At 57.7% G+C, this 25,080-nt stretch overlaps 1 protein-coding gene across 8 annotated transcripts in view; it reads left to right on the top strand.

Annotated features, from left to right (window-relative positions):
• The window catches only part of LOC142044245 (protocadherin gamma-C5-like), a 58,325-nt gene that overhangs the window by 10,484 nt on the left and 22,761 nt on the right, over nucleotides 1–25,080 (top strand). Inside the window, exons 1-2 of one of the 8 annotated variants that reach the window (XM_075056477.1) lie at nucleotides 11,263–17,559; nucleotides 18,048–18,339. The exons of 2 other annotated variants lie outside the window; for them this stretch is intronic. In XM_075056477.1, the coding sequence (XP_074912578.1) occupies nucleotides 15,106–17,559; nucleotides 18,048–18,158 (2,565 nt within the window). In that variant the 5' untranslated portion in view covers nucleotides 11,263–15,105 and the 3' untranslated portion in view covers nucleotides 18,159–18,339. 5 more of the 8 variants (XM_075056479.1, XM_075056480.1, XM_075056474.1 and 2 more) reach the window with 5 other exon arrangements.

Below are 25,080 nucleotides of genomic sequence, written 5' to 3'. Positions count from 1 at the left end.
TGGGGCAGGACTTGTATTTCTCTCGTGTGATGGATCCTCACACAGCATGTTCCTCAGCCAGTAGTGACAGCAGTGCCATCTTTGTGTACCAGAATGCAGTATGTGTTTTCTATGCTGGAGGTACTTTTTCCTCAACCGGGAGACCATTCCTACGCATTCCTGCACATTCCTTGTTACTCGTGGGAATTTCCTTGGTTGGGTCACAAGTGAGCTCCATGCTCCAGATTGAGGAATAAGGTTGGATAGGAGCGAAATTACTTGTGGGTAAGTGTTAAATTCTAAAATACATGTGCATACATGAGCACTGGTTGGTCACTTTGGTGCTGAGCCACCGCTGTGCTCTTCCAAAAATGGAGTGGAGTTGAAGAACTGGATGTTCCAAGACTGAATGTTGTGCTTATAGATTCTATAAGCCTCTTCCTAGGCCTTCAAATAACAGGTGAATTGCTAGAGAGTATTGTCATGGTTTCTGCTGGCGTGTGTTACAGATGGCATGGCACTTTAAGAAATGTCAAGATACTCTTGCTGTGAAGGGTTATTCATTTGTGCTTTTTATGTCACCTCTCAGCTTGGTTTGTATTGTTATCCCTCACATAGCAGTGCTTGATCTTTCGATGCTAAGCGTTTACAATCGATGCAAATGTTTTGTGAGGAACAGAGTAGTAGGCATTCTAAATAGTGTTACTGGTTAGAAAGGTTGTGTGCTCCTTACCAGCCGGTGAGTACATCCAGAATCTTACTGCACCTGGAAGGATTTTGTGAGAATGACCTTCTTGTCCATTAGGAGTCTATTCACACAGCAACCTTGTGGCCTCTTCTGCCAAATGAGGGTTAATGTCTGAGGGAGTGGTACTGCCCTATGGTCACTTTTCATCTGCTTTACTGTTAATCATCATGTCTTTTACAGAGAGGTGTAGTTAGAGGTAGCAGTGTAGCTGAGGGTGTAACGACAGTATGTCCTAATGTGCCTAATACCACTATAATGTTCATTTCTTGCTCGGCAGCGTTACTCAGAAGATTGGATTATTAGACATAGACACGTAATTTCATCATGAATGGCTTATTTAAGGTTTTTCTAAAACTCTATCGTTCGTTGCTTTATTTATGACTATTGTCTTACAACACAGAGTTTTCATTTAATGTTAATTATTTGAAATGCATGTAAGCAGTACTTTAGTAATGCAATGCAACAAACTTTGAGAAAGGGCAAGATTCTGTGTAAATACCTGCTCAGTATGGGTAGGTGACCCTCTGCTATCCGTCTTTCCATGTGAAGTATAGTGTGGCTACTTTGTGAGAATGGTGTTGTTGGTGAGGAAGAGCCTGTTCTCAGTGACATTGTAGCCAAATGATCATGTGCTGATAACTGCTACAGTGGAAGAAGCTTGTGAAGGAGAAACTGAGTCCTGTAGTCCGTGTCCTTGTATCTTTTAAGGGAGTAGCAAGAGTGGAACTGAGTTATCACCAGCACCCTGTGAATGGGCACAGCAGTCATCCATGGAGTCATCTCTTGTTTGGAGCAATAGGAGTTTTAGGAAAGTCTGCTGTACCTGTAGTTTCCAAATTCATGGGTTGTGTAGCACTTGAAATGATTCAGCTGGTCATAATGTGCCCTGCTCTCTCCACGGTCATGAACTAAGATTTGTTGGTTTGCAGAGTCTTGCATTCTGTGATTTTCTTTGAGTGCTGCTGAGAGGTGGTGTTATCGTACAAACAGGCACTGAGGAGGATCAAGTACTTTTTCATGGGCGTTGCACTCAAGAGGGTTTTATCCTTCCCACTTTCAGACCAGCCCACACCTGGAGTGTTCTGTGTGTTGTGGGTGCAAAATACAGGTTGCTGTGTTTGTGTCACAGGTAACCTGCCTTTGCTAGTGTTGCCCTTCTGACTTTTCTTCTTGTGACTTCTTTTGCCATCTTTTTTTCCTACAAGTTTCTGACTGTCCTGGGAAAGGTAGCTGACATGTCGCATACATGTCAGGCATCACCATGGAGTATACCACTCCACCTTACAATTCTTGGAATAGTACACTGGTAATTGAAGTATCCTGGGCTCATGGGTACCTTTTTGCTGCCCGTCCATGTTCTTAGAGCTACTTACTTACCCCATTCACTGAAAGAAGCAATTTTGAAGAAATGCTTTAACAGGTCTGTCCTCACGGTTCTAGAGCAAGAAGTTGTGGTGATCTCCATGATTTGTAAAAGCGGGAGCATGTACTGATAGTGCTGCTGTAGAGAATAAGGCTTGCCATTTTCCCCCAGTCTCAGTCACTCTGAGAGGTATATAAAATAAAAAGGATATAAACAAGAATCTCCTCAAAGAAAATGGCGGGTCTGGTGCTTCCTTTCTACAACAGCTTCTCCGCTGAAGTATTTTGTAGCTGTTGCTTCTCAGAGCTCGTAGAAATTAAATAAAAGAGCTGGGGAAAGACAACCCGCAGCAATGGTAGAAGCTGTTAGAATATGTCAGACATTTGCTGTATAGTGTACCTGCTTGTACTTACCTGCACTCACTTGGCTCTGCTGTACGAAGTCTGCACGAACGTCAACACGTTCTCCGGCCGGACCCTTCACTTCCACTATTAAACAGAGCTGCTCGGATCGTCTTTCCGCGGGTATGAAAACACTCGCCAAAATGAAAGCTGAATCGCGCCTTTCGGTAGCCGATGGTGCCGACTGCCGGCAGCTGCTGACAGTGCGGCTCGGAGCGCAGAGGCCAAGCGCTGCACGGCCATCAGCCGGCTGCGGTGGCGTCGCGGCGCCTCCGGGTGCCGCTGTTGGCCGAGGCGGAGCCGCAGCCGGAGCCGCAGCCGGAGCCGCAGCCGCAGCCGCAGCCGGAGCCGCCGCAGCGTCCTGCCCCCGCAGGCTGCTCGCTCGCACGGCGCCGGCCAGAGCGGCAGCGGCACGGGCAGCAGAGGCGAGAGGCGGCGCGGCGCGGGGAGCAGCGGCGTCCGAGCCGGCGCCGAGATCGCTGGCCTCCGGCGGGCCCTGCGCTCGCTGCGGAGAGTGGCTGGAAGGGACGCAGGGCAGCGGCAGGAGGGAGGAGCGCGGCGAGCGCTGCCCAGAATGGCGGGCAGGCAGAGGCAGAGGCAGAGGCAGAGCGGCCGGCGAGCAGCCGGGCGAGTGCTGCTGCCCGCTTTGCTGCTGGGCTTGTGCTGCCGGGCGGCGCCGGAGCGGGTCCGCTACGCCATCCCCGAGGAGCTGGGCAGAGGCTCGCTGGTGGGGCCGCTGGCGCGGGACCTGGGGCTGAGCCCGGCCGACCTGCCGGCACGCCAGCTGCGGGTGGCGTCCGCCGCTAAAAAGCAGCTGAAATACTTTACCGTGAGCGGGGAGAGCGGGAACCTCTACGTGAGCGAGAGGCTGGACCGGGAGGAGATGTGCGGCGAGGCGGCGTCCTGCTCCGTCAGCTTCGAGGCGCTGGTGCAGAACCCGCTCAACGTTTTCCACGTCGAGGTGGCCATCCTGGACATCAACGACAATGCCCCGCGCTTCCTGCAAGACAGTTTCCAGCTGGAGATCAACGAGTTCACTTCTCCCGGCGCCCGGTTTTACTTGGGCACGGCCGAGGACGCGGACGTGGGCAGCAACTCGCTGCAGGGCTACGAGCTGGAGACCAACGGGTACTTCGCGGTGGAGGTGAAGGAGAGCCAGGACGGCAGCAAGTTCGCGGAGCTGGTGCTGCGGCGCGCCCTGGACCGGGAGAGCGAGCAGAGCCTGCGGCTGGTGCTGACGGCGCTGGACGGCGGCGAGCCGCCCCGCAGCGGCACCGCCCAGCTCTGCATCAACGTCACCGACGCCAACGACAACCCACCCGTGTTCGCGCAGGACCGCTACCGCGCCAGCCTGCGGGAGGACGCGCCGCCGGGCTCGATGGTGCTGAACGTCTCGGCCTCCGACGCCGACGCCGGCACCAACGCCCGCATCACCTACGGCTTCGGGAAAATGCCGGCCAAGGTGCTTCAGAAGTTCGTGGTGGACGCGGAGAGCGGGATGATCACGCTGCAGGAGGCGCTGGACTTCGAGGACACGCGCGCGTTCAACCTGGCCGTGGAAGCGAGGGACGGGGGCGGTCTTGCGGCACACTGCAAGGTGGAGGTGGAGGTGCTGGACGTGAACGACAACGCGCCCGAAATCACGATGTTGTCGGTGTCGAGCCCGGTGCCCGAGGACGCGCCGGCCGGCACGGTGGTGGCTCTCCTGAACGTGAACGACCCGGACTCCGGGGAGAACGGCCAGGTGTCGTGCGAGCTGTCGGGCGAGGCGCCGCTGTCGATCGTGGCGTCGTCGGGCGGCTCGTACAAGGTGGTGACGGCGAGCGCGCTGGACCGGGAGCAGGCGGCCGAGCACCGGGTGGCGGTGGTGGCCAGGGACCGGGGCAGCCCGGCGCTCTCCAGCCGCGCGGCGCTGGTGCTGGAGGTGTCGGACGTGAACGACAACGCGCCGGTGTTCGAGGAGGCCGCCTACAGCGCCTACGTGGCGGAGAACAACGCGGCGGGCGCGCCGGTGCTGCGCGTGCGCGCGCGGGACGCGGACGCGGGCGCCAACGGGCGCGTCAGCTACTGGCTGGCGGGCGGCAGCGCGGGCGCGGCGGGCGCGGCGCCGTACGTGTCGGTGGAGGCGCGGAGCGGCGCGGTGTACGCGCAGCGCTCCTTCGACTACGAGCAGTGCCGCGAGTTCGCGGTGGCGGTGCGGGCGCAGGACGGCGGGGCGCCGGCGCGGAGCTCGACGGCGACGGTGCGCGTCTTCGTGCTGGACCGCAACGACAACGCGCCGCGGGTGCTGTGGCCGGCGGCGGGCGCGGGGGCGGGCGCGGGGGCGGCCCCGGGCGCGGCCCCGTTCGAGGTGGTGCCGCGGTCGGCCGAGGCCGGGTACCTGGTGGCCAAGGTGGTGGCGGTGGACGCGGACGCGGGGCGCAACGCGTGGCTGTCGTACGAGCTGGTGCAGGCGCCGGAGCCGGCGCTGTTCCGCGTGGGGCTGCACAGCGGCGAGGTGCGGACGGCGCGGGCCGTGTCGGAGAGGGACGCGGCGAAGCAGCGGCTGGTGGCCGTGGTGAAGGACCACGGGCAGCCGGCGCTGTCGGCCACGGCCACGCTGCACGTGGTGCTGGCCGAGAGCTTGCAGGAGGCGCTGCCGGAGCTGAGCGATAGAGACGCTGTGTCCGACCTGACGTCTGATCTAAACCTCATTCTTGTAGTGTCGCTCGCTCTCGTGTCCTTTTTATTCGTTTTGACAGTAATTTTGATACTCTTCTTTAAATGCCGACGGTCAAGGACTCCTCCCATTTTTACAACTTCTGATAAGGAACTGTATTCCAGCCTGGGCTCAAAACCACCATACAACTACTGCAGCAGCACGCTGCCCTTTCCCTATTCCTACGAGGTGTGTTTAGCTTCCGAGTCAGGCCAGAAGGACTTCACATTTCTGAGACCAGGGACGGCAGCGTTGTCTGACCGTCTCCTGACCAGGGAACCCGGCTCAGACACTCACTCCGGGAAGGATCCTCCTAGCCCCCGGAGCTTGGCAGAGGTGAGCTTCTGTCCCGGGGTCCCTCTCTGCGTGTTTGTGTGAATCTTCTTCTTCCCCTGTTCTGCCGTAGGGGATCGGTGGGCTACGGGCAGAGCTCAACGTCACTTCCCGGCAAACTGCTCAATAGCTCGGAGGCGTGGGTGGGTGTGAGTGTGCGCGTGATGTTGACTCTTTTGACCTGCCCAGTGTCATCCACGAATTGTCATTTGTGCCCCGAGGAGCGACGCTATGTTTGTACTGGTGTCTTTCTGTCCTACTCCACATGCGAGTTTCATCGAGCCGGGGTGATGGGGGCAGAGCGGGGGCAAAAGTGTCGTGGGGTCCTAAGCTGAGACAATCCTTTCGTCTTGGTCTAGTGAGTGCTTCATTTATTGTCTGCCAGATTTGAGCGCTTTCCTGTGATAACGATGTGTGAGCTATCCCGGCCACTTCACTCAGCGAGGGCAGCAACTCCGTAGTTCTCTGTTTTCCCTTCCAGCTCGGTTCTTTTCATACTCTGAAGCCCTCAAAAGGAAAACGTTGTGTACACCCGTGACTTAACATTCATCTTCCATCTGGGGAGCCGGGGCTGTAGCTCCAAGCCCGGAGCCGAGCAGAAAATGCTTTGGGTCCACTGCTGCCACCAGCTTCTCTGGAGCCCCAGCACAGCCGGGAATAACGCCAGAGCAGCTCTGGCTGGGATTTGGCTTAAACCCATCCCCGAAGGAATTCTTGGTGCAGGGGAAAGGCACCTGTCCCCTTAGCTGTCACACGTTTCCACTCTTCTCCCTCCAAATGGTGCTTTCAGGAGCTCCGACCCGTTGCTTTCAATATTCGGGCTTCCCATCAAAGTAAGGGAGACATAATGTGTCCAGATCAGTCGAAATACGGGAGATGGAAATGTTCAGTCTTCCATACGTTTCCTGAGATCTCTTTGCTGTACTCAGCTTTCCACTGCTTGGCCGTCTTACTGCTGCTGGGATTAATAGGTCGTGTGTGCACTCATGTGAAAAGGAACTCCTTAAGAATTGCGGTACGCACGTTAAAGAAATTCCTCAGTAAGCAGAGTTTAGGAAAGGCACGGAATGGGCAGTGGTTGGAAAAAAGATTCAGAGCTTATTTCAGATAAAATAAGTGGCTGAATACTATTTCAAGATTTGTCTTCAAGAGAGCTGTGGATTTTCTTCTTGTTAGATTATTTGTAAGAAAGAAAGGTAATTGGGATTTGATTGCATAAGGGCCTATGAGATAAGAAGTCTGCTCTCAGCGCTGTGAGCCTGCATACACAGTTTGTTACAGAAGTGCTCCAAAACGCATAGAGGCATAACGAATACTTACATGCACGATGCAGCTGTGGTGGGTAAAGCATATCGGTTTCCTTCTCAGTATTTAAATTGCTCCAGAATTAAATTCTATTAAAATCCAACGTTAGACGACTAACCTTGGATTTTATCGGTGTGAAGCCTATGCTTTTATCACATTCTGTGGACTGGTGATAAGAACGATATGTAGCGCTGATAAGGTTTATCTTTCGGCAACGATTATTCGCAAAAATACTGCGTCTCTGGGTGGATCCCCTGTGCTCACGGCAGTTAACAGGACTGTGCGGGGTGAGAACATGTAGCCAGACTCGAGGTCCCTGTCGCTCTGGGGGGGTGTCGCGTCTCCCACCTTGGTGCGGCTGATTTGCAGCCCTTCCACAACGCGCTCAGCCACGACAAGCAGCGGGATAACAGATAACCAGCCGCAACGTTTCCGAGCCATTTCTGAAGGGAGTAGAGAGCCTTGCCGTTTCTCTCGGTAAGGGAATGAACGCATGGGCGCTGATTTCCAGTCCAGTTTCTTTCCCAGACATCGCCGTCCCTTCCTTATCAGTCTCGGCTGTGGGAAGACACCTGGACTCTGTGTTTCTCGGCCACAGCTGGGTTTTGATAGGGCTCCTGCCTCTCCCTTATCAAGCTCCCTTGGCCCCTTCCCATTGCACCGTGACAGCTGGGCAGTTGCGCGGGTGACGGACAACGAAAGCCGAAATTGCCATAGTTTTATCCATATTGGCGCTCGAAATGTCGGCAAACCGACGTATCAGGAGTTGTTGTTGACAGCAACAACCCCAAAAGGCAGGCAGGCAGGCAGCCCGGGAATTGGCTGTTTCTCGCCGAGGCGCTCCCGGTGCCGTGGTCTATGCGGTGCAGCGACCCGCCGGGCTGTTGCTGCACGGGAACGGGAATCGCTCCCGTCCCTGGTGAACCAGCACGTCGTAGACCGTGATTTCTCTGCGTCTGGCTGGTGGAAACAGATACCGAGGAGCAAGCAGGGAGGTGGCGAGAGCAGGAGGGCGTATTAAACCCAGCTTTCTACGATTTGTCGGGGAAGATGCCTGCTGGGACAGTGGTGGCGGTGGGGAGCAGGAGGGGTGATGCTCCTGGGAACGCTGTGGCAGGAGCTGCCCCGCGGGGTGACTGTGTGCTGCAGCTGGAGGAGCCGCTCGTAACTCGGCAGCACGAAATCTGCGTTGTTTTGCCGGCGACACTGCCTTAGTGGCACACAGAGACGCGGCGTCGCGACGCCGTGGGATGTCAGGACGGGGCTGACCAAGCACTCGGGTGGGAGGACCGGCATCCCGAAGGTCCCGAGGGACACTCGGAGCTGGCGCGTCGTGCCGGCGCCTTGCGTACCCCGGCCGACATTCCCCACCCCTCCTCCTGCCCGCTCCACCTCCCCTTCTTGCTCCCCCTGCCTCTTTCCAACGAGGTTTTCCCGGGGGGGCACTACTCCCCCCAGCCCCCGTTTCCATATTCCCCCTTTTGGCGTCATCCTCTTCGCCAATTCTTAGACCTTCCTGCCCGCACACGCAGTCCCCGTCCCCGATCTACGCTGTCTCTGCCAGCGCTCTCTCAGCCCGGCTGTCCTTATGAGCTGGGTTTCTCCCTTCAGGGTCAACCGGCCCGAGCCCCGCTGCCTTCGGGCAGGGGCCGCCGCGCTCCCTCCCGGCGGTGGTCGGCGGGCGGCTGCCCCGCGGCGGGGCTCCGGCAGCCCTGCGCTCCGTGCAGTTATTGGCCGGGACTCTGTGTGCCGCTGTCGGCCAATGATGGAGCGGGGGGGAATCTGGCGGCCCGGCCCCGCTCGGAGCCGGGATGAGGCGCAGACGGTCTCAGAGAGAGCCTGGGAGTGAGTCACCGCGGAGCCCGCAAAGCAATGCCCTTCTCCCCGCCGGACGCCGCTTCCCGGGGCGCGCTGGGCAGCGGCATGAGGGGGCGAGCTGAGGATTTCTAGCCGGGGCGGGGGGGGGCGAAGCGGAGAGCGCGGCCGTCCTGTGCGATGAACGGCGTTGCTGTGAGGAGCCGCGGGGTGACGACGGGGCAGGTACTGAGCCTCTTGGTTTTGTTCGGCGTTTCCGACTGGGTTTCCGCCGCGATTCGCTATGCGATTCCCGAGGAGGCGCGGAGAGGCTCCGCGGTGGGGAACGTGGTAGCCGACCTGGCGCTGGACCTCGGGCGGCTGCCGGAGCGCCGGCTGCGGGTTGTGTCCGGCGGAAACAAGAAGTACTTTGGGGTGGATCTGACGAGCGGCGCGCTGCTGGTGAGCGAACGGATAGACCGGGAGGAGCTCTGCGGCGCGCTCTCTCCCTGCTCCCTCAGCTTTGAGATCGTGGTGGAAAACCCGCTGGAGCTGTACAGCGGCGCCGTGGAGATCCAGGACATCAATGACAACGACCCGGTTTTTCCCAGCAGCCAGGCGAGGCTGGAAATCAGCGAGTCGGTGGCGGCCGGAGCGCGCTTCCCGCTAGAGAGCGCGCAAGACCCCGATGTGGGGATTAACTCTTTGCAGACCTACCAGCTCAGCGCCAACCCGCACTTTGCGCTCGACGTGCAGACGAGGGTGGATGGCAGCAAGTACGCGGAGCTGGTGCTGGAGAAGGAGCTGGACAGGGAGGAGCAACGGGAGCTGCATTTGGTCTTGACTGCGCTGGATGGAGGCAGCCCGCCACGGTCGGCCCACGTGCAGATCCTCATTGATGTTGTCGACGCCAATGATAATGCCCCGGTCTTCAACCAGTCCACGTACAAGGCAAGTGTGAGGGAGAACACACCCAGCGGTACCCTGGTTGCCAGGATCAGTGCATACGACCTGGATGATGGGCCCAATGGAGACATTGTCTATTCCTTCAGCAGCCACACACCCGCCAAGGTACGAGAACTCTTCACTCTGGACTCTGCCATGGGGGAATTGAGGGTCAAGGGACAGCTGGACTATGAGGAAACGAAGCTGTATGAGATTTACTTACAGGCTAAAGACAAGGGTGCCGCTCCTGGTGTGGCTCATTGCAAAGTGCTGGTGGAAGTCGTAGATGTGAACGACAATGCGCCGGAGGTGACAGTGACTTCTGTGTACAGCCCTGTGCCTGAAGATGCAGCCCCAGGGACGGTTGTAGCTCTGCTGAGTGTAACAGACTTGGACTCCCTTGACAACGGTCTGGTAAACTGCTTCATTTCCCCTGGGATCCCGTTCATGCTCAGCTCCTCCCTCAAAAATTACTACACATTGAAAACAAAAGCAGCTTTGGACCGGGAAAAGGCATCGGAGTATAACATCACTATCACAGCCAGGGACTCAGGCTTACCACCCTTGTCTGCGGTAAAACAGATCCTGGTGCAGGTGTCAGATGTCAATGACAATGCGCCCAAGTCTTCCCAGGACTCCTATGATGTGTATGTGCTGGAGAACAACATGCCTGGCATCCCCATCCTTAACGTGAGCGCCACAGACCCGGACCTTGGGCGCAATGCCCATCTCTCCTATACCCTCTTGCAGAGTGACCCCACTGTAGGCCACCTCTTCTCCATCAACAGGGAGAATGGTACCCTCTACCTGCTCACCTCCCTGGACCACGAGGACCGGGTGGAGTTCAGCATGATGGTGCAGGTCCAGGATGGCGGCTCGCCGCCTCTGGCCACTAATGTCTCAGTCAGTGTGTTTGTCACTGACCTCAATGACAATGCCCCAACCGTGTTGTACCCTCATCCCAACACCACCGCCACCTATACCGATGTGGTGGCACCAGGCACTCCTGCTGGGCACATGGTCACCAAGGTGGTGGCGGTGGATGCGGATGCAGGATACAATGCTTGGATCTCCTATACCCTGTTGCAGGCCACTGACCCCAGCCTCTTCTCAGTTGGGTTGCACAGCGGAGAGATCTTCACAGCCCGCCAGCTCCAGGAGGATGACGCTCCCCAGCACATACTAGTCATCCTGCTGAAAGACCATGGGGAGCCTGTGCAGTCAGCCAGTGCCACTGTCTCCATCTCTGTGGCCGAGATGGTCAAGGAGGTGCTCACTGACCTCACTGATGTGGCACCCACCAATGATCCCAGGAGGCATGTGACTTTCTATCTCATCCTGGCTGTGATTTTGGTGTCAGCAGCCTTCTTCATCACCATGTTGTCAGTGGGCATCTTCAAGTGCTACAAGTGGAGGCAGTCAAAGGAGCTGTTCAACAGCTCCAGGAGCACCCTGTACAGGACACCAGGGCCTTTCCACCACATTGATGCTGTGCGGGGTGGCTTCACGCCACCCAACTTCTACCACCAAGTCTATCTCACCACAGACTCTCGCCAGAGTGATCTCCTGTGTAAAAAGCCTTTCACTTCCAGCCCCCTGGGGAGCCGCCAGAGCACCATGAGGAATGGTGAGCCAGGGCTGTACCATCAGATCGTGGGCACTGCCAGCCGGCTCCCCACGCCTGCTGAGGTAATGTAGCTCCTTCCTTGGCATGTCCTGGAGCCGGACAGAGACATGGTTCATTTGTGCCATACATATATGGTAGCAGATTGGGCTTGGGGGGAATGTCCAGTCGCGCCATGCCTCTAAAGAGTGGTTAGCTATAGCTAAACAGGTCTTCTCTGGAGTCAAATGAGACATCCTGAATGTCGACATTTGCACCATAGTGAGCAGGATCAAGTGAGTCAGCTTGCTCAGGTTAACAAACATATGTCTTTCCAATGCGGTTTTGGGTATGCCTTGTGTGAGTAACTCATAGAGGCTGAGGTCAGCTTGCAGCCACTTGCAAATCCTTGGCAGAAAGTTTGCTGCTAATGGTATTTCCTTCCCTTTGCAAAATGAGAGCCGAGGGGAGCACTTGCGGGGTCAGGAGGGGAACATAGCCTCTCTGTGTCATGCCCTGGTGTGGGCTGGGGAGGTGGTGGTGCAAATGGGGCTGGGAGCCACCAGCTGCCAGTGGTGGATCGGGGCGTCGCTTCCCACGGTGTAGTATGCAAAGCTGAAGGACAATGCTGGTTCCTCCATTTGACAGACCATGGCCACAGAGCAGTCCCTTCCGTCTGTGTCTCACTTCATGTTTGATTCCTGATGGTTCCGGCTTTGTTTCCATGGAAGTTTTGTGATGATGTTAACTTCACGGTGGGGGGGGTGGGATTGCAGACTACCCCACTCTCTTGCAGGGCTCCACTCAGCTGGACTGTGGCTCTGAGCAGGATAGTGAGTCTTCCACCCAGCTGTTGTTTTAAAAACCCTATTACAAGCCCTGCATGATTTGTGATATGCTATCTCTGGGTGATGGCTAATGTCCTGACTGAACTGCAGCCAGAAAGGCGTTTGCGTGTGGCAGGCAGCTTCTGTGCTTCTCTCCCGGTGGGAATTGTGCAGCTTAATTTGAGAGCTGTCAATTACAAGAACGCTTCGATCCTCAGAGGTGAGGCCAGGTAGTGGATCCAGCAGAAGTGGGTAGGGGATCTGATGGGTTGCCAAGATGGTCAGTGCCGGTAACGTGTCCTTTCCTGGGAGGCTGTGAGTAGGAGAGACCAGTTCCTTGGAGCAGAAGGAAGTGAGGTGCAGTGGAAGCTGCGCATGGGTGTGGGGCTGTGTGTGCCGCCTGCTCACTGTAGCTGAATCACAGACAGAGGCAGAAACATCTCAGAATTATTTTATGCTTTTTTTTTTTTTCCCCTCTTGCGTCACTGCTCAGACTCAGCACTTCTGATTTGTAGCAGGTGGGACCAGCTGCAGCAGCTGCAGGAGCAAGTGTTCCTCTGCATTGTGCAGAGTGTGCTACAGCTGGGGACAAGGATGTCCCCTGCACCAAAGGGTCATAGCAAGATGCCTCTGGGGGTGGGGGCAGTAAATGATTTGAGAGTGGGGATGGAAGGAGGTGATAATGGGGAGGCGGTAAGCCCGAGCACTAGCCATGGCTCCCCCTTACTCCCCAGTACTACACTGGCAGTGAGAAACCAGCTGGGCTGGCACTGGGCCCTGGATTTTCAGTCTCTGTAGTGACAGAAGATCCGGCCCAATGCCATAGACAGTGTCAAGCCTGCAAAGGCTTTACACCTCTTTGCTCTGCAGGGTAACAGCCAGACCCCAAAATTGATGCAGTGGGGATGGTGCTGACCCCATCTGTGGCAGGTAGCGTGTCCTGCCATGAGGGATTTTACCCTGCAGGATCTCTAGTGATCCCTCAGCTCCCCAGGTCATCTAGGTCAGAGCCTTTCCACAGGGTGAGCTCTGGCCCTCTGGAATGGGGACATCTCCTTCTCCATCCTAGACACCCCATACCCTTCCTGCCTTGCCACCATCCCCATCCCAGGCTTTGGCAGACCCAAGCAACGGCAGGACCCCCTGTGTGAAGCCTGTCCCTTGCTCCAGCCCCTTGGTGACTGAGCCACCTCAGGAAACTAAGCAGATTCTCCCAGACCATGTAGGCTTCACAGGGGGCTTCTGCTGAGGCACCGCAGCAGCACAAAACCCATTTCCAGGGGCATAGCACCCTGTGTTGTGGCAATTTCTGTCACCCAGCTGTACTGTCCAGGGCCCTGCCTGGGATGGGGACAGGGCACATCCCAGAGTCAAGGTTACTGCGACAGCTTCCTGCTGGTAGCACCGTGGGAAGCCCTCGGGGAATGAGTATGTCCAAAGAGGTATGGGTCTCTGGAAGCTGGGGAATCCACTTCTCCAGCGTTTCGCTGCGTTAGCCCTTTAAGAATGCCTTTTCCCCTCTCCCGGAGCAGGCAGTAGGTGGGACCCGGGCAGTGTTCTGCACCAATCGCGAGGTTCCTTGCTCCGTCTCTCCCTGACTGGCAGCAGAGTGGTCCCGTCCCGTGGCTCTTGGAGCGGGTAGGGAGGGGCTGCAGAGGGGAGGGAGACCCCTCGACGGCAGCACCTCCACTGTCTCGGTCCTCGCCCAGAAGGATGGTGTCCCTGTCACCGTCGTCCGTGCCGGGCATGGGTGCCCCCAGCCTCTCTCGCCTGTTCCCCCAGGTCCCCTTGTGCCCAGATGGTGGAGACAGGCAGGGTCCCAGGCAGGAGCTGGCTCCCCTGCCTGCCACACCACTATGGAACCCAGCCCCCCAGGGTCTGCATGTACCCAAGGGAGGTCAGGGTGGCCTTAAGTGCACTGAAGACAGGATTGCAAGGCATGCCTGCACAAGGCTTCTGCAGGGATGTGAATTGAGCTAACACTCTGCAGCTTGCCACCATCCTCTGGGACAGGGAGAGGGAGAAACTACTGCTCCGCTCCCCCCTGGGGAGGCTGAGACCCCTGCTTTTGCCCTCTGGGAGATTGCTTAGCTGTGTCTGCAGCAGAATTTCAGTATGTGTGTCTGCCAGGTGGGAGGCTCGGGCCTTCTTCCCAGTCTGACATCCTGACCTGAGGTTGCAATCTGGTGGTGGTCTAGTGGGCTTGCTGGCTGGCTCTGTGCATTTGCAGCGAGTCAGGTGCTGTGAAGGTTGACCCCTTCCTTTTTGCAGGGTGAGGAAGGGGCATCCAGCCGGGTGTGTGCGTGGAACAATTGTGTTCCAGCTTTGAATGGCACACCCATTTCTGCCTTCCCACCTTCTGCTTCCAACACCAACGCGGGTCTGGCAGGGATGGGCATCCCTGTCTCAGTGCAAGCTCTCCTGGCCGACGGTAGTACTGGTGGCAGTGATGCCTCACTTAGAGAGGCAATCCTGGGGTCCGGGCAGCAGCCAGAGCATTAGCTGGGGAGGAGAAAAGGGGTGGGAGAAGAGCCCCTGGCACCTCAGGGCTCTAACAAGCACCTTTTCATCAGGCATGAAAAGTCCTTTGGCCCAAGCTCATGACAGCTGCCCTTTGTCTGTGGGCACGATGTGAAGCCACCATTGTGGAAGGGGGAGCGCACAGGGAGGGCTTGTACCTAGCTTCCAGGCTGCCAGGACGTGCAGTTTCCCTGTGAACGGGAAACGAGCTGTCGGAGCAAGTGACTCAGGCTGGCAGAGGGGAGGCCGGGGGTGGCAGCCCCGCTGATGCCGGCTCGGGCCCCCGCTTCCTGCACCTCCGGGGAGCCACCGCTGGCCGAGAGGGAACGGATCTCCTGGCCAATTGGGTGCTGATCTGAAGCCGGGGGGGAGGGGGGGGAATCTACTTCTCCCCCCCCTCTTCCACCTCCGCGCTGGGGCTGTGATTCAGTTCCCCTCCCCCAGCCCACCCCCTCTGCTCAGAGGCTGACAGCCGGAGCCGCAGCCTGCTGGAGCCCCGGAGCTGTTTTCCAAGCCGTGGAAGAGAGACCCAGCGATTTTTTCACAGCTCCTCAGCGCCTGCTGCGTCCCGGGCCGGACGCGCACAGACATGGAGAGCGTCAGCCTCCAGCGACCCGCCTGGAAATGGCAAGTACTGAGTTTGTTTTTGCTCTGCGGCTGGGGCTGGGTCTCCGGGCAGATCCGCTACTCGGTGGTTGAGGAGTCAGAGGTGGGAACTGTGGTGGGGAACGTGGCCCGGGACCTTGGCTTGAAGGTGGAGGAGCTGCCAGGTCGCAGGCTGCGCCTGGGTTCAGAGGAGAGCCTGCGCCACTTTGCCATGCGCCTGGACAACGGCGCGCTAGTGGTGAGCCAGCAGCTGGACCGGGAGCGTCTGTGCGGAGCAGCTGCCAGCTGTGTGCTGTCGGTGCAGGTGGTGACAGAGAACCCCCTGCAGCTCTTCCGCTTGGAAGTGGAGATCCTGGACGTGAATGACAACTCCCCGAGCTTCCCCACCTCTCGCCGCACCCTGCGTGTCGCCGAGTCTGCCACAGTGGCTGCGCGCTTCCCCCTGGAGAGCGCACAGGACCCCGATGTGGGCACCAATGCTGTGGGCTCCTACCGGCTGAGCCCCAACTCCCACTTCTCCCTGGACGTCAAGCAGCAGCAGGATGGCAAACTCTTCCCGGAACTGGTGCTGGAGCGTGCCCTGGACCGGGAAGAGCAGCCAGAACTGCAGCTGGTGCTGACGGCTGTGGATGGGGGAAGCCCAGCCCGCTCAGGCACGGTGCAGATAACAGTGCTGGTCCAGGATGTCAATGACAATGCGCCCACCTTTGACCGCACTACGTACAAGGTGCAAGTCCCGGAAAACATGCCCGTGGGAGCCCTGCTCCTCCAGCTCAATGCATCTGACCCTGATGAGGGCCCCAATGGGGAGACACAGTACTCCTTTGGGGTTCACACCTCTGACTCGGTCCGGAGGCTCTTTGCCCTGGATCCCCGCAGTGGTGAGGTCCGGGTGAGTGGGGCCCTGGACTTTGAGGAATCACCTTTCTATGAGATCTATGTGCGAGCCCATGATGGAGGGATCCCGGAGATGGAGGGCCACTGTGTACTGCAGGTGGAAGTGGAGGATGTCAATGACAACCCCCCAGAAGTGTTGCTCACCTCCCTGCTGAACCCAGTGCCAGAAGACACCCCACCGGAGACCGTCATGGGGCTCTTCAACATACGGGACCGAGACTCGGGGGCCAATGGAGATGTGAGCTTGGAGATCTCCCCTGATGTGCCTTTTGCCATCAGGTCCCTTCAGAACCACTTCTCCCTGGTCACCCGGGAGAGCCTGGACCGAGAGTCCACCTCACAGTATGCAGTGGAGCTGATTGCCCGGGATGGTGGGTCTCCCGCTCTCACCACGACCCTCATGCTGCTCCTCAACATATCTGACGTGAATGACAACCCCCCGCGCTTCTTGCAGCCCTCCTATGATGCCTTCCTCCCAGAGAACAACCCACCTGGCTCCCTGCTGTGCACTGTCTCTGCCTCGGACCCCGACGATGGGGATAATTCCCGGCTTGTTTACTCCATAGAGAGTGGCCAAGTGCAGGGTGCCCCCACCTCTTCCTTTGTCCACATCAACCCTGACAATGGCAACCTTTATGCTCAGCGCACCTTCGACTTTGAGCAGCTGCAGGTTCTGCCGGTCTCTGTGGCTGTGCGGGACTCAGGGTCCCCCCCGCTCCACGCCAATGTTACTGTCTACATCTTTGTGCTGGACCAGAATGACCACCCCCCCACCATCCTGCACCCTGCAAGTGACAGTGATGTCCCAGCACCCCAGAGGGTCCCACTGTCTGCCCCACCGGGCTACCTGGTCACCAAGGTGACAGCAGTGGATGCAGATGCTGGGCACAACGCTTGGCTTTCATACCGACTGCTGCCGCAGTCCACCGACCCCTCCTTGTTCCACGTGTCGCTGTACAGCGGGGAGGTGCGGACGGCGCGTGCCCTTCAGGACACTGACGTGGCAGCGCAGCAGCTCATTGTCCAGGTGATGGACAATGGCGACCCACCGCTCTCCACCACTGTCACCATCACCGTGGCCCTGGAGGAGGTGACCCTGGAGGACAGCTACAAGCCTCGGGATTTCCTGGCTGGTGCCAAGGAGAAGCCGGACCTGACCCTCTACCTGATCATCGCACTGGCAGCCGTTAGCACTGTGGCGCTCGCCACCGTCACCCTCCTGGCTGCCCGGTGCCTCCGGCGCAGAGGCCGTGCCGCCGCCTCGCCCTGCTGCTGCTGCTGGCTCAGCGAGTCGCCCTCCCGGGACTTCTTCAAGCACTCCAGCCCCAAGCTCCAGCTCAGCTCCGACGGCACCCTTAAGTACATGGAGGTCACCCTGCGACCCACCGACTCCCAGTCCCAGTGCTACGGCACCTGCTTCTCCCCCGGCTCCGACCGGAGCGACTTCACCTTCCTGCGGCCTTGCCCGCCCCCCGCGACCCTACCGAGGGAAACCGGGGCTTTCCTCTCCGCCACCGGTACGCTGCGGGACCCCGGCCAGGTGAGAGCCTAGGGGCAGGGGAAGGCGGTGCCGGCGCAGGGCTCGCCGGGCGGCCGGACCGCGCCTCTCCCCCCCCCCCGCGGCCGCCCTGGCTCCCCGGCCCCGGCGCGGGGGGCGCGGGGGGCGCCGGGGCCGCCGCCGCCGCCGCTCGGGGAAGCGCCGCGCAGGTTCGCGCCGCGCGGCAACAGCCCGCGGGTTGCGATTGGCGCCGGTGTTGCTGTCCTGGGAAAGGAGCGCGGCGATTGGAGGAGCGGCGCGGCCCTGGGAGCCAATAGCGAGGCGGCTGCGCGGAGCACCGGCGTCCCCCGCCCCCGCCGAACCGCGTCCGCCCCAAACAATGAATGGGAGCGGCGAGCGCTGAGCGCGGCCCCGGAGCGCGGTGGGCATCGCTCCCCGGCCGCCCACCCGGCAAGGATGCCGAGGGCAGGGAAGGCGGGCCGGTCCCTGGGACTGCCGCGTGTCTTCTCTTTCTGTTTGTTCTTGCACAGCTCCTCTGCTCAGATCCGGTACAGCATCCCGGAGGAGCTCACCCGGGGCGCCTTCGTGGGCAATATCGCGAAGGACCTGGGCACCGATGTGGCGAAACTGGCGGCAGCTAATCTGCAGGTACTGTCCGATTCGGATTCCCAGTACTTCTCGGTCAATGTGAACACCGGTGTTATAATGGTCAGCGAGCGGATAGACCGGGAGCAGCTCTGCGGGCAGAACCCCCGCTGCTTCCTCCACCTGAAACTTGCCATCGAGAACCCAGTGGAGTTTTACCGCATTGAGGTGGAGATCCTGGATATCAATGATAACCCCCCACAGTTCCCCAGTGACGAGGTTTCCTTGCGCATCTATGAGCTGGCATCCCTGGGTGCCCGCTTCCCCATCCAGCCTGCCCAGGACCCCGACGTGGGCACCAACACCTTGCAGACCTATCACCTGAGTGCCAATGAGAACTTCAACCTCAACGTGAAGGCACGCACAGATGGTGGGAAGTTCCCTGAGCTGGTGCTGGAGAGGGCCCTGGACCGGGAACTCAGGGCTTTCCACCAGCTGGTCCTGACTGCCGAAGATGGGGGCTCTCCCCCTCAGTCCAGCAAGACACGCATCACTATTCAGGTCCTGGATGCCAATGACAACCACCCAGTCTTTGACAGACCCTCATACGGAGCCCGCTTGGTGGAGAACTCGCCGCTGGGCACCCTTGTGGTGAAGTTAAATGCCACTGATGTGGACGAAGGGCCCAACGGAGACATCCGCTACTCCCTCAGCAGCCACAACTCAGCTGCCTTACGCCAGATCTTTGCCATCGATGAGCAAACTGGGGAGATTCGTGTCCAGGGCAACCTGGACTTCGAGGAGGCCACGGTCTATGAGATCGAAGTGGAGGCCAAGGACATGGGGTCGCCCACGATGGAGGAGCACTGCAGCGTGGTGGTGGAAATCACTGATGTGAACGACAATGCTCCTGAGGTCATTCTTACCTCCTTCTCCAGCTCCCTAAGCGAGGATGCACCCCCGGGCACAGTGGTGGCTGTGATACACGTCAGAGACAGGGACTCTGGTGAGCAGGGCAAGGTCCAGTGTCACGTGTCTCCGGATCTTCCCTTCCAGCTGCGTAAGGACTATGAGCACCAGTACTCACTGCTAACCAGCACCCATTTGGACCGGGAGCATATTGCCTACTACAATGTCACTGTCTCTGCCTCGGACCTGGGCAGTCCCCCGCTCTCCCGCCACACCATCTTGCCAATTGCCCTGGCAGATGTCAATGACAATGCACCCCAGTTTGAGCAAGCGTCCTATGAAGTGCTGGTGGCAGAAAACAACCCAGTGGGCAGCGTGCTGGTTACAGTCTCTGCTGCCGACCCTGACTCGGAGCAGAATTCCCGCCTCTCCTACTCCATCGTGCGAGCTGGTGGGACAGATCCAGGCCTGGATCCGACTCGCTACCTCTCCATACATCCCACAAATGGGCAGGTCTCTGCCAAACTCCCCTTTGACTATGAGCAAACCACCTATCTCCAGTTCCATGTGGAGGTCTCGGATGGTGGCTCCCCGGCCCTGAGGAACAGGACGCTGGTTCATGTTTTTGTAGTGGACCAGAACGACAATGCCCCACGGGTGCATTTTCCCAGGGTTGGGGAGGACTCTGCTACCCAGTTACGAATCTCCCCCTCCACCGCCCCTCCTGCTCTCATCACCAAGGTGGTGGCAATAGATGCGGACTCGGGGCGCAATGCTTGGCTCTCTTACCACCTCGTGGAAGCCACAGACCCAGGGCTTTTCAGTGTGGCCCTGCGCTCCGGGGAGATCCGGATCATGCGGGCCCTGCAGGAGTCGGATGCCTCTGCGCATGAACTGCTGGTGGTGGTCCGGGATGCTGGGGACCCCCCACTCTCCACAGCCGTCACACTGGTGGTGCTAGTGGAGGAGAAGGGCCCAGAGGCTTTGCAGGGCTCCGAGGCTCGGGCCACTGATGGTGGGGGCTTACCCACGATTACACTTTATCTGATCGTGTCCCTAGTTCTCATCTCCACTGTCTCACTGGTGGGACTGGCAGCACTGGGCATACGGTGCCTCCGGCGGGGCTCTGCCCCTGCCAACCAGGGCTGCTGCGTGGAGAGCGTGAACACGCTGCAGCCCCCTCCCAGCCACATTTCTGGGCACTTGCACTATGAGCCTAAGCAAGGGGACATGGTGATGGGTGTCCAGGTGACAGCCACGGCACCCCCTGCTCCGCGTTACCGCTCCTGCTTTTCGCCGGTCTCGGACATCAGCGAATTCATGTTTGTGAAACCCTCTGCGGGTCCAGCCGGTGCCAACCCGCCGGATCCCACCCTGTGCAGCGAGGTGAGCTCGGGAGCGTGTCCCCCTGCCTGACAGCAGCCCCGCTGCCTGCGGGGCTCGGCACCGGAGCGGCTCGGGGTGCGGCACCCCCAGCCGGCTTTGGTGAGGGGGTGCCCGCCGGAGCCCGCTCCCAGCAGCCGGGAGGGGTGGAGCGGGGATTCCCGCTGCCGGGAGTCCCCGGCGCCCTCCCGGCGCTGCGGGGGCGGAGAGGCGGCGGCGGGGCGGTGGGGGGGGAAGGGGGGGCTACGCCGTGCGTATTTTGGGGAAGGCGGCGGAGGAGGGAGAGAAGGAGGAGGGAGAGAAAAAGGAGGAGGAGGAGGAGGGGGCTGTGGAGAGACGTAAAACTGTCACTCGGTCCATCCCCTCCGCTCGCCGACTTTGTGTGTCTTTGCGTGCCGAGGAGCCGCTCAGCCGGCCGGGCTGCGATCGCCCCCCCCCTCCCCTCCCCGTCCATCCCTCCCTGCCCGGCTCCGGCGGCTCCGGCGGCGGCTTCCTCCCTGCGCAACCCGCTCGGACCCTCCCGGGGCGCGGGGGTTCCGGCGCGGCGGCGGCTGCCGGGGCCGGCAGCGGAGGCGGGGAGGCGGGGGAGGCTGCGCGGAGCCGCTGCCGCTCAGCTCCGTGCTGCTCCGCTCTCACAGTCGGCACGGGATGCTCGGGGGACGGAGTTTGCCATGGCAGCTCCCGCTGCTGCTCGCAGCCCTCTCCTGTCTGCCGGCTCCCAGCAGCGCCCAGCTCCACTACTCCGTGCCCGAGGACCGAGAGCCGGGCTTCTCGGTGGGCGACCTGGCCAAGGACCTAGGGGTGGAGGTGCGGAGCTTGGCCAGCCGCAACCTGCGCCTGGTGAGCGAGGGTGGGCAGCGGCACTTCCAGGTGGACCTGGCAGCGGGCGTGCTGCTCCTCGACAGCAGGCTGGACCGGGAGGCCCTGTGTGGGCAGAGCCCCACGTGCTCCCTGCACCTCCAACTCGTCATGGAGAATCCCCTTCAGCTCCACCGTGTCGAGGTGGACGTCCTCGACGTCAATGACAACGTGCCCCAGTTCCCCAAGCCGGAGGTGGTCTTGGAGATCACTGAGGTAGCCAACCCTGGGACTCGGTTACCCTTGGAGGTAGCAGAAGACCCGGATATGGGCTCCAACTCCATCTCCACCTACGAGCTCAGCCCCAGTGAGCATTTCGCCCTGAGTATCAACGTGAGAGGAGATGGCGTTAAAATGCCTGAGATCGTACTTGAAAAAGCATTGGATAGAGAGAAAGTGGCTGTTCATCACCTAACACTGACAGCCCTGGATGGAGGGAATCCGGTGAAATCTGGCACTGCCAAAGTTACCATCCATGTCCTGGATGCAAATGACAACCCTCCTGTCTGTGATCCACCCATATCTAAGGTACATCTGGAGGAGAACGTGCCAGTGGGTACTCTGGTCACCAAGTTGAATGTCACCGACCTGGATGAAGGTCCCAACGGGGACGTGGAATATTCTTTCAAAACTAGCAATAATGCACCTGGTAAATTCACCAAGCTGTTCTCCTTAGACCCCCGGACAGGGGAGATCAGAACCAAAGCCCCACTGGATTATGAGGAATCCAGTGCTTACGAGATTGCGGTTCGAGCCAGGGACAAGGGGTCCCCAGCCATGGAAGGACACTGTCACCTGCGAGTGGAATTAACTGATATCAATGATAACAGCCCAGAGATCGTGCTGACCTCTCTCTCCAGCCCAGTGCTGGAGGATGCAACCCCAGGCACTGTGATTGCCCTCATTGCTGTGAAGGACAGTGATTCTGGTGACAATGGGCAGGTCCGCCTGCAGATAGCAAAAGAGCTCCCATTTAAACTGGTGTCATCTTTTAAAGAGCATTTCTCACTGGTCACGAGTGGTCCCCTTGATCGGGAGAAGGCCAGTGGATACAACATCACGGTGAGGGCTGTGGATTCAGGGTCCCCACAGAGGGCCACACAAAAAACCTTTTACCTCCGAATTGCTGATGTGAATGACAATGCACCGAATTTCTCTAGCCCTTTTGATACAGCTCACATTCAGGAAAACTCCCTTCCTGGAACTTCTGTTTTTTCAGTGTCAGCATCTGATCCTGATGAGGGTAGCAACGCCAAGCTGTCTTACTCCATCCTGGACAACGGGATGCAGGATGTACCCATCTCAACCTACTTCCGGATAGACCAGGACAACGGCACCATCTACACTGTGCGGGCTCTGGACTACGAGCAAGACAAGGTGTTCCAGGTGCCTGTGGAGGTGAAGGATGCTGGGTCTCCTGCACTGAGTAGCACTACTGTGGTCCATGTGTTTGTCCTGGATGAGAACGACAATGCCCCCACCATTGTCTACCCGTCTGTCCCCAAGGGCTCTGCCTTCCACCAAACCATCCCGGCCTTAGCAGAACCTGGCTATCTGGTCACCAAAATTGTAGCTGTTGATGCTGATAGTGGCCATAATGCCTGGCTGTCCTACCAGCTGCAGGAGACCACTGAGGCTTTGCCTTTCCAAGTGGAACACCGCTCTGGAGAGATAAGGGTTGCACAGGCTCTCAAGGAGTCAGAAGATCCCCACAGGCTGGTGGTTGAAGTGAGGGACAATGGGATACCGTCCCTCTCGGCCTCTGTGGTAATAGTAATTTCCCTGGAGGAAAACAGTGTGCAGGACTTTTCCAAGTCCTTGGACCTCCCCAAATCTTCTCCCAAGGATACCAACCTAACACTTTACCTCATCATCTCCTTGGTGTCCATTTCCCTTGTGTCCTGCGTGATGTTTGCTGTGGTGGCTGCCCGGTGTCTCAAAGCTGGCACTGCCAGCTGGACCTTCGGGGGTTGCTGCCGAGGGACTGGCCGCAAGCCTGCCTCCCATTTCCATGGGCAGATGAAGCCAGATGGCTTCATCAAGTACCTGGATGTGGGAGGAGCGGGCTTGACCTCCCAGGCACAGAATTACACTTCTTGTTTCTCGCCCATGTCTGACCAGAGCGATTTCCTCTTTGTAAAACCTTTCAGCCATTCTAGCACTGCGGAGACCGTGGCTGCCTATGAGCAGGTGACCAGCACCTTAGCAAGTCCCTGTGATGGGGTAAGAGATGGGTGTTTCTTACTGTCCTGTGTGCTAAGCGCAACGGTCTGCAATATCCAGGCCAGTTGGCTGTTCTCTGTCTGTCCTTCCACCTAAGAAGGTAGCTTCAGGGAATGTGTGTCACCATCATGTCCTGGGAGGTAGCAGGTGAAAGCTTTGGCTCAGCTTGATGGAGGTGGGGGAAGGGGCTGGGCAGCACTATAAAATCAAAGACTTTGTGTTCGTAGAAGTGGAGAGTTTTCCCTTGGCCCCGTTCATACTCTTTTTAAAGTGGTTCTTAGCATGGTCAGGAACATGTTTTTTTGGTGTTTAACTCTTTGAGTCTGTTTAACCCCTTTATGCTGCATGACATACAAACCGCAATGTGGGAGGAGGTTATCTGAAAGCAAAGTTTGTCAGTGTTTCTTTTGCTCTGTTTTAGAGGTGCATTGTAGAAATTTCTCATTTCTTAACTCCCAAGTGTTACTAATTACTGATTGTGCACTGGCAAGGGATCATTTTCCAGCTTGGTTGTTTTGAGCGAGGGGCTGAATTCACTATTCGGCACTGAACGTAGTGACATTTTTCGCAAAGGTCCTGGTGACCTTACATGCCCTTGGGCTTGCAGAGACCTAGGCAGTGGCATGCTTTGAAAACTTCAGCCACTTGTATTCAGATGTCTAAATATGGATGTAGGTGACTGTATTTAGCTGTAGCTTTTATAACTTTAGGATATAAAAAGTAAAGTAATTTTGTGTCATAAATGCCTGCCCTAAATTTGAAAGTGGTAATTACAACAGGAATTCAAAATATAGATTGGGAAGGGCTTATGTAGTGCAGGATTGTGTGTCAGCGTGTGTAAAAATGTGTATCTGAAATCTGGAGGGCAAGTATTTAAACAGCTTAATTTGCATGCAACATGGGTACCAGTGGGGCCTCTATTTTAGGGGAGTAATTTATTCTAATATATTCTTTCATGAGATTCATCAAAGCTGTGGAGAAATTAGTGAAATCACATCTACTAAATAAAAATCTAGGTCAGCTGTACCCGTCTTCACTTTTCCTTAGTAATTGCATGTACAAGCAGAATAATCCTATAAAACTGATGTTCCACTGTTTGGACTATGAACTGCTCATTCCTAAGGTAACTGAGAGAAATGTTGTCCTTTCCAGGTAGCATGTTATCATTCTGGAGTTAATTAAGAAGATTACTATTTTCGGAAGTATGCCGTCTTCCAGACAGAAAACAGTTCAGCTATTTAGTGCTCTTCACAAAGGCATGATTCAAACAGGAATATGCAAGCCTGCTTTGTGTCCTTCCTTATTTACAAAATGTTCATTGTCTGATGGTAAAATAACACAGGCAGAAAGCGATACAGGGGCTTACTAATGAAGTTACAAAGTGTGCTGCTGTGCCCGAAGTTTATTGTATCTCCTAAACAAATAATGCTTTTTTCTTTTGCTGTCGGAAGTTCATTCTTTTCTCTGTGGGCAGAAAAATACTGTAGTGCTCCGAGGCCACAACACCTAGGAAAAGTCATTCAAATACAATGTGTGAAATCCAGATCTCAGGCAGGCCTTTTTAAGGACAGAAGAAGGACAGATTAGGAAGGTCTGTTATCATTT

This window comes from Buteo buteo, chromosome 24 (assembly GCF_964188355.1).
Source record: "Buteo buteo chromosome 24, bButBut1.hap1.1, whole genome shotgun sequence".
In the NCBI taxonomy this organism is placed as follows: Eukaryota; Metazoa; Chordata; class Aves; order Accipitriformes; family Accipitridae; genus Buteo; species Buteo buteo.
This window is presented reverse-complemented; position numbering and strand designations above follow the sequence as displayed.